The 9174-nt window shown below is 45.9% G+C and overlaps 1 protein-coding gene across 1 annotated transcript in view; it reads right to left on the bottom strand.

Annotated features, from left to right (window-relative positions):
- The window catches only part of si:ch211-236d3.4 (protein FAM107B), an 11664-nt gene extending 9537 nt beyond the window's left edge, over nt 1–2127 (bottom strand). The window contains exon 1 of the mRNA XM_053316010.1: nt 1933–2127. Coding sequence (XP_053171985.1) covers nt 1933–1963 — 31 coding nt within the window. The 5' untranslated portion in view covers nt 1964–2127. The remainder of the gene's footprint in view (nt 1–1932) is intronic.
- Nucleotides 2128–9174: the final 7047 nt, after the last annotated feature.

Here is a 9174-nt window from a genome sequence, read left to right on the forward strand (position 1 = left end):
GCACCTCCTCTCTGCTCCTCCTGTCTGCTCCTCCTCTCTGCACCACCTCCTCCCTGCACCTCCTCTCTGCTCCTCCTCTCTGCACCTCCTCCTGTCTACACCTCCTCCTCTCTGCACCTCCTCTCCTCTCTGCACCTCCTCCTCTCTGCACCTCCTCCTCCTGCACCACCTCCTGTCTGCACCTCCTCCTCCTGCACCTCCTCCTCTCTGCTCCTCCTCCTCTCTGCACCTCCTCTCTGCACCTCCTCCTGTCTGCACCTCCTCCTGTCTGCACCTCCTCCTGTCTGCACCTCCTCCTGTCTTCAGCTGTCACAGGTCATCATATAGAAGCAGTAACATGGAGGCAGCATCAGTGAGGAATATAGGTATCACTATTTCAGAGGTAGAATATTCAAAGTTAAATGTTATCATGTAAACGGTGAAACAGGAAGTTGAACAGGAAGTTGAACAGGAAGTTGTCTTTCTGCTCCACCTTGACGTAGACGCTCTGTGATGTGGAGGCGTCCAATCAGAGCAGCCGATCAGACAGAGAGCTTGTTATATAAATATTATCTCACGTTCAGAAGGAAGCAGAGAGACTGTAAACTACTGATCAGCTGACTGATCAGCTGACTGATCAGCTGACTGGTCACATGATGCTCGTCTCACAGCTGCTGAACACATCAGCTCACACGCAGCCGTCTGATTGGTCAACAGATCATAAAGGTGATAAATAAATAAAATCATCAGTCTGTATTTGGGACGTCAGCTGATTGTAATGATGATGTCATCAGCTGAATGTAATGATGATGTCATCAGCTGATTGTAATGATGATGTCATCAGCAGCTTCCAGGACTCATGATGGCAAATAATCAGCTGTGAGACATCAGCAGAGACATCAGCTGTGAGACATCAGCTCTGAGACATCCTCAGAGACATCAGCTGTGAGACATCAGCTCTGAGACATCCTCAGAGACATCAGCTCTGAGACATCCTCAGAGACATCAGCTGTGAGACATCCTCAGAGACATCAGCTGTGAGACAGACATCAGCTGTGAGACAGACATCAGCTGTGAGACGTCCTCAGAGACATCAGCTGTGAGACAGACATCAGCTGTGAGACAGACATCAGCTGTGAGACATCAGCTGTGAGACAGACATCAGCTGTGAGACAGACATCAGCTGTGAGACATCCTCAGAGACATCAGCTGTGAGACAGACATCAGCTGTGAGACAGACATCAGCTGTGAGACGTCCTCAGGGACATCAGCTGTGAGACATCCTCAGAGACATCAGCTGTGAGACATCAGCTGTGAGACGTCCTCAGAGACATCAGCTGTGAGACATCAGCTGTGAGACATCAGCTGTGAGACGTCCTCAGAGACATCAGCTGTGAGACATCAGCTGTGAGACGTCCTCAGAGACATCAGCTGTGAGACATCAGCTGTGAGACATCAGCTGTGAGACGTCCTCAGGGACAGACAGCTGCAGGTGAACTTTGCTCCAGTGGGTTTGTGGACTTTGATATTGATTCAGGAGCGTGATGAACAGGAAGTGTAAACTGAAGCTTTGTTGGTTTATCGACTGACTTCATGTTTGTTCTTCCAGTAAAACGCTGACAGTCTGTCCAGCTCCGATCGTCCCAACGTCCAGAGACTGTCAAATGTCCTCAGGATAAAGACCCTGAGAGCTGGAGCAGACCAGGACCAGCTGGACCACAGAGTACTGGATCAGGACTTCCTGTCACTTTAACAGCAGCATCATTTATCAGCGTTTAGCTCGAACATGAACACATGAATTATTTATGAGCCTGTAAACCTGAGCGGCTCAAATCTGAACGAGTCATTGAGCTTTAACATCCCAACACACTCAGTCAGCTGACACCTCGTCTCCACGGCAACAACACATCTGATTGTCTCTGAGTGAAGTAATCTGTCATTATTCAGGCTCACCAGACTTCACCATGCTGCTCCTCTGATCCATGTCCTGGTCCTGGTTCAGGTCCTGGTCCTGGTTCAGGTCCTGGTCCTGGTCCTGGTCCTGGTCCTGGTCCTGGTCCTGGTTCAGGTCCTGGTTCAGGTCCTGGTTCAGGTCTCAGTGAGAGTCAGTCTGCATGTTCTCCTCACTGAGCTCAGTGTAAAACAACAGTCACATGATCCTTTGCTCCACCTCCTCTGCTCCTCCTCTTCCTCCTCTGCTCCTCCTCCTCTGCTCCTCCTCTTCCTCCTCTGCTCCTCCTCCTCCTCCAGCTCCTCCTCCACCTCTCCTCCTCCTCCTCCTCCTCCTCTGCTCCTCCTCCTCCTCCTCTGCTCCTCCTCCTCCTCCTCTTCCTCCTCTGCTCCTCCTCCTCCTCCTCTGCTCCTCCTCCTCCTCCTCCAGCTCCTCTTCTCTTGTGAGTTCAGCAGGTTTCTGGTCATTCTGACTCAAAGCTCTTCAACTCTAAGTGTTTCATTCACACTGAAAACAGGAGCAGCTCATCAGGAAGAGATTCACACACCGTTGGCATAGCAACGGAGCAGTTTGGGGTTCAGTATTTTGCCCAAGGACACCTCAACATGTGGACTGGAGGAATCAAACCACCCATCTTCTGATTGGTGGACGAGCTGCTTGATGTTGTTCCTCCTGACCTCACGGTGGCGCTGCGGTCACAGAGCAGCAGAACGGGTTCAAACATCCGTCCTTCATATTGATTATTGATTATTGAACGGAGCTGGACTCTAGACCCAGACCGATATATGGGTCAGCTGATACTGACCAGTCACAGATGGTATCAGTGAACATGTGGTCCGATATGTGCCGATCGTTTCTTAATTCAAATGTTATAAATGTATATGTTTACTGTGCTGCCATAAAGTTTATTAAACTGTAAAATATTCATTGCTTTACAGGCATTGTGTGTTTATCTACAGAACACATGACATAATAAAACCTCATTAAACTACAGAAACTATTGTTGACTGAAGCTTGTCTCGTATTATTCAACCTCCAGCTTCACTACTCTGTGGAGCTTCCTTCAGCTTTTAAAGTCTCTCATCTCAATCTGTCTTCATGATGATAACCCTAACCCAGCTCAGTGAGGTTTAAATCTGGTGACTGAGACTCCATGTTTGGTAGAGGACACAGACCTCCATGTTTGGTAGAGAGGACACAGACCTCCATGTTTGGTAGAGGACACAGACCTCCATGTTTGGTAGAGAGGACACAGACCTCCATGTTTGGTAGAGAGGACAGACCTCCATGTTTGGTAGAGGACACAGACCTCCATGTTTGGTAGAGAGGACAGACCTCCATGTTTGGTAGAGGACACAGACCTCCATGTTTGGTAGAGGACACAGACCTCCATGTTTGGTAGAGGACACAGACCTCCATGTTTGGTAGAGAGGACACAGACCTCCATGTTTGGTAGAGAGGACACAGACCTCCATGTTTGGTAGAGAGGACACAGACCTCCATGTTTGGTAGAGGACACAGACCTCCATGTTTGGTAGAGAGGACACAGACCTCCATGTTTGGTAGAGAGGACACAGACCTCCATGTTTGGTAGAGGACACAGACCTCCATGTTTGGTAGAGAGGACACAGACCTCCATGTTTGGTAGAGGACACAGACCTCCATGTTTGGTAGAGAGGACACAGACCTCCATGTTTGGTAGAGGACACAGACCTCCATGTTTGGTAGAGAGGACAGACCTCCATGTTTGGTAGAGGACACAGACCTCCATGTTTGGTAGAGAGGACAGACCTCCATGTTTGGTAGAGAGGACACAGACCTCCATGTTTGGTAGAGGACACAGACCTCCATGTTTGGTAGAGAGGACCCAGACCTCCATGTTTGGTAGAGGACCCAGACCTCCATGTTTGGTAGAGAGGACACAGACCTCCATGTTTGGTAGAGGACACAGACCTCCATGTTTGGTAGAGAGGACACAGACCTCCATGTTTGGTAGAGAGGACACAGACCTCCATGTTTGGTAGAGAGGACACAGACCTCCATGTTTGGTAGAGAGGACAGACCTCCATGTTTGGTAGAGAGGACACAGACCTCCATGTTTGGTAGAGAGGACACAGACATCCATGTTTGGTAGAGAGGACACAGACCTCCATGTTTGGTAGAGAGGACACAGACCTCCATGTTTGGTAGAGAGGACACAGACCTCCATGTTTGGTAGAGAGGACACAGACTTCCATGTTTGGTAGAGGACACAGACCTCCATGTTTGGTAGAGAGGACAGAGACCTCCATGTTTGGTAGAGAGGACAGAGACCTCCATGTTTGGTAGAGAGGACACAGACCTCCATGTTTGGTAGAGAGGACACAGACCTCCATGTTTGGATGTTTGGTAGAGGACACAGACCTCCATGTTTGGTAGAGAGGACACAGACTTCCATGTTTGGTAGAGGACACAGACCTCCATGTTTGGTAGAGAGGACACAGACCTCCATGTTTGGTAGAGGACACAGACCTCCATGTTTGGTAGAGGACACAGACCTCCATGTTTGGTAGAGGACACAGACCTCCATGTTTGGTAGAGGACACAGACCTCCATGTTTGGTAGAGGACACAGACCTCCATGTTTGGTAGAGGACACAGACCTCCATGTTTGGTAGAGAGGACAGACCTCCATGAGTCCTCTGAACGTTAGATGTCTTGAAACACAAAGCTCTTCAGGTGATGAAATAATGTCTCAGTTTTTATAGAAGCTCCTTCGTCTTTCTCAGGATTGTAACTCAGGTTGAATCTTCATGGCTGGAGTTTATTTATGTTTCAGCTCCACTTTAAGCCATAAAAACAACAATATGATATAATGGTTGAATAATTATGACACGGCTATATTAATAAAATATACCGTTACACACAAATACTACATCATTCATTTAGCATTAAAGAATTCATCCAGAGCAGAATCCTTAAAATCTTTGGGGGGGTTGAATACATATAGCAAAAAATTAAAATCAATATAATAAAATAAAATTTAAAAAAAACATACAGACAGTTAAAGTGCTGGCAAACAATATACTATCGACTGTATGTTCAAAAAAACCCAAAACAAACAAAAACAAAGCTGCCATACACGTTCTAACATCTAAGAGTCAATCCCCCCCCCCCAACCCCCCCACCCTAAATCAAACACATTCACACACTCAGGTCCAGATCCCTGCATGTCCACGAGGCCTCCACACACTCTTATTTCATCCTCAGCCCAAAGCCACAGACATCATCACATATCGGCTCCTAACTGACTAAAAACAAAACCAAACCAAATATAACGCAAAAAATCCTTCCTTCCCTCCCTGGTGAGTCATCTGCCCCCCCCCTTTCATAGGCAAGATTCTTAACAGCTATGATAGCTTCTGCCCCATAAGACCAACAGGATGCTCTAGTTGTATCTATCAGGAGGAGCCACCAATGATCTGATGACAGAGTGAGTGGAGTTTCAACCGTTAAGTTTTCATGTGTGAGACTGAGAACCCTTATTAACCCTTATTAACCTTACTAATGCTTATCATTCAGCAAACACAGGACAGCAGGGAACCTCCTTATTAAGAACTTTAGATCAGGACTCAGTGACTTGTATGTACTCCCAGACCATGTGTGAAGGTGCCTGAGCAAGCTTATGCACATAATCAGCAGAAGGTTGATGATTGACTTCATGTGTGTTTAAGTTTAGGAGTCAAATATTCTCTCTGAACAAGTTTTAGATGATTTGATGATTTGGGTTTTTTGAGGCTGAGTGATTTTATTCCAAACTGTTTCCCTGATATGACTTAATGTTTCTGATATAACTGTAAATATATTCTGCACATATAATATAATCAGCCAATATGTTATTATATATATCAGCATCGGCCCAGTTCCTCATATTTAGCTGTTATTATAGATCAATATTAACAGCTTCAGTACGACTTACTCTGGAGGACGGTCCATTGATTGATCAGTGTACTGAGTACTGATCGTTATTCCCTGAACCCCAAACACTCACCAGACTCTGCTGACAGATAAAAGTCATGTGATCATGTGACTGACCTCGGCTGTGTTTCCCGTTCTTCACACTCGGCGGCTTGGACGGCGGCTCGCGGCTGATGTTGTACGCTTTCTGCAGGAGAAGAAGAACATGATGATGTTTAAAGATCAGAGATAATAAGAGTTGGTAAGATGATGAATCCATAAACCAGTTAAACTAGATTTAAAAGCAGCATCAGGTTAAAACAGCAGCAGATAAATTCAGACCTCCGCAGCAAGACATCATGGAGGTTACACCTCAACATCATTAATATATTAATACAAGATTTACATTTAGTACTTTTGTTGCTTTTATATCATTTAAATGACATTTAAACCATTTTTTTAACCAAAAGTCAGACTGAATGCTCCTGAAAATGTCATATATATATATTCTCTCTAAATGGATTAAAAGCAGAAATTTGATGTGTGAAGTTATTCATACGTTTATTTTCACATTTTAACCCTTTAAATTTAAACTGAACCTCATGGAGACATATAAACCTCTGCAGAAGAACATCAGTATAAACAGGTCATTATATTTCTTTACTGTCAGTGAGCTGAAACTATAGTTGTATAATTTGTCTCGTGGTTTTTTTCACTGAGAAGAAGAAAAGTTAAAACTTTTATTTCTTTATTTTACTGAAACCTGTTTTCTGTCTCTGAGTTAAGAGAAACTTTCCTGAATGAAACAAACATCAACAAAAAACAGCACATACAATTCAGTCTATCAGGTTCTCACCCCCCCCCTTCTCCCCCCTCCCCCCCCCCTCCTCCCCCCTCTCCTGATTGGACGGCGTCCTCTCTCTGTCTGAATGGACTTTGTGTTGGTTGCTAGGAGACTCATCAGGCTTCAACATGGTGACAAGGCGCTCAGTGTCTCACAGCCCCCCCCCCTCCCCTCCCTCCCTAAGCATTAATGAGGGGGGGGTCAGGGGGGTCGGGGGGGGGGGGGGGGGGTTTACTGCCGGATAAAGGCTGATCCTGAATGATCCTTTTCTTCTAAATTGGCTTCTTCTCCCCCATCTTCATCATCCTCATCATCTTCATCATCTTCATCATCTTCATCATGTTTAACTTTATATCAGAACAAAGTTCAGAACTAAACGTTTAATCAGAGCAACATGCTGATAATAAAATATTAATGTTATTAAAATGTAAAAAGTACCATCAGTGTAATGTCTTTATTTCATGTTTAATATTCTCAGATCAGCTCATTCAGTCACTGATAGAAATAAAAACTAAAACTGTAAATTATCTTTGGTCTTTATTTTATTTATTTTTATATATTCTGATGTTTTTAGTCTCAAACATGAATAACTAATTTATAATAATAATGTTTTTACTTGTAATGACCTTTAATGTGAAGTTGCTGGTTGATACGAACACTAACTAACACTGCCTCCTGCTGGACGACCCGCCACATCACACGCTGGGGTTTACTTCCTGACAGCTGATGACTCCTTCACAATAAAGGTCTCAGTGTTTCCCATCACAGCTGATGACTCCTTCACAATAAAGGTCTCAGTGTTTCCCATCACAGCTGATGACTCCTTCACAATAAAGGTCTCAGTGTTTCCCATCACAGCTGATGTCTCCTTCACAATAAAGGTCTCAGTGTTTCCCATCACAGCTGATGACTCCTTCACAATAAAGGTCTCAGTGTTTCCCATCACAGCTGATGTCTCCTTCACAATAAAGGTCTCAGTGTTTCCCATCACAGCTGATGTCTCCTTCACAATAAAGGTCTCAGTGTTTCCCATCACAGCTGATGTCTCCTTCACAATAAAGGTCTCAGTGTTTCCCATCACAGCTGATGTCTCCTTCACAATAAAGGTCTCAGTGTTTCCCATCACAGCTGATGTCTCCTTCACAATAAAGGTCTCAGTGTTTCCCGTCCCAGCTGAATACTGGACTGTGATTGGCTTGTGAGCAGCTTCTTGCTCCCGTTGGTATTTTTAGCTGCAGGGATTTAAAGCCTTAATCTGCGTCTGTGGTCCAAGTCTGGTTTACTGATGATCCACATCAACACAGACCTGCAGGTGATCCACATCAACACAGACCTGCAGGTGATCCACATCAACACAGACCTGCAGGCTCCTGATGATCCACATCAACACAGACCTGCAGGTGATCCACATCAACACAGACCTGCAGGCTACTGATGATCCACATCAACACAGACCTGCAGGTGATCCACATCAACACAGACCTGCTGGTGATCCACATCAACACAGACCTGCAGGTGATCCACATCAACACAGACCTGCAGGTGATCCACATCAACACAGACCTGCAGGCTCCTGATGATCCACATCAACACAGACCTGCAGGTGATCCACATCAACTCAGACCTGCAGGCTACTGATGATCCACATCAACACAGACCTGCAGGTGATCCACATCAACACAGACCTGCAGGCGATCCACATCAACACAGACCTGCAGGTGATCCACATCAACTCAGACCTGCAGGCTACTGGTGATCCACATCAACACAGACCTGCAGGCGATCCACATCAACACAGACCTGCAGGTGATCCACATCAACACAGACCTGCAGGTGATCCACATCAACACAGACCTGCAGGTGATCCACATCAACACAGACCTGCAGGTGATCCACATCAACACAGACCTGCAGGTGATCCACATCAACACAGACCTGCAGGTGATCCACATCAACACAGACCTGCAGGTGATCCACATCAACACAGACCTGCAGGTGATCCACATCAACACAGACCTGCAGGTGATCCACATCAACACAGACCTGCAGGCTCCTGGTGATCCACATCAACACAGACCTGCAGGCTACTGATGATCCACATCAACTCAGACCTGCAGGTGATCCACATCAACACAGACCTGCAGGTGATCCACATCAACACAGACCTGCAGATGATCCACATCAACACAGACCTGCAGGTGATCCACATCAACACAGACCTGCAGGCTACTGATGATCCACATCAACACAGACCTGCAGGCTACTGATGATCCACATCAACACAGACCTGCAGATGATCCACATCAACACAGACCTGCAGATGATCCACATCAACTCAGACCTGCAGGCTACTGATGATCCACATCAACACAGACCTGCAGGCTACTGATGATCCACATCAACACAGACCTGCAGATGATCCACATCAACACAGACCTGCAGGTGATCCACATCAACACAGACCT

The sequence above is a fragment of the Scomber japonicus genome, chromosome 3, assembly GCF_027409825.1.
Source record: "Scomber japonicus isolate fScoJap1 chromosome 3, fScoJap1.pri, whole genome shotgun sequence".
In the NCBI taxonomy this organism is placed as follows: Eukaryota; Metazoa; Chordata; class Actinopteri; order Scombriformes; family Scombridae; genus Scomber; species Scomber japonicus.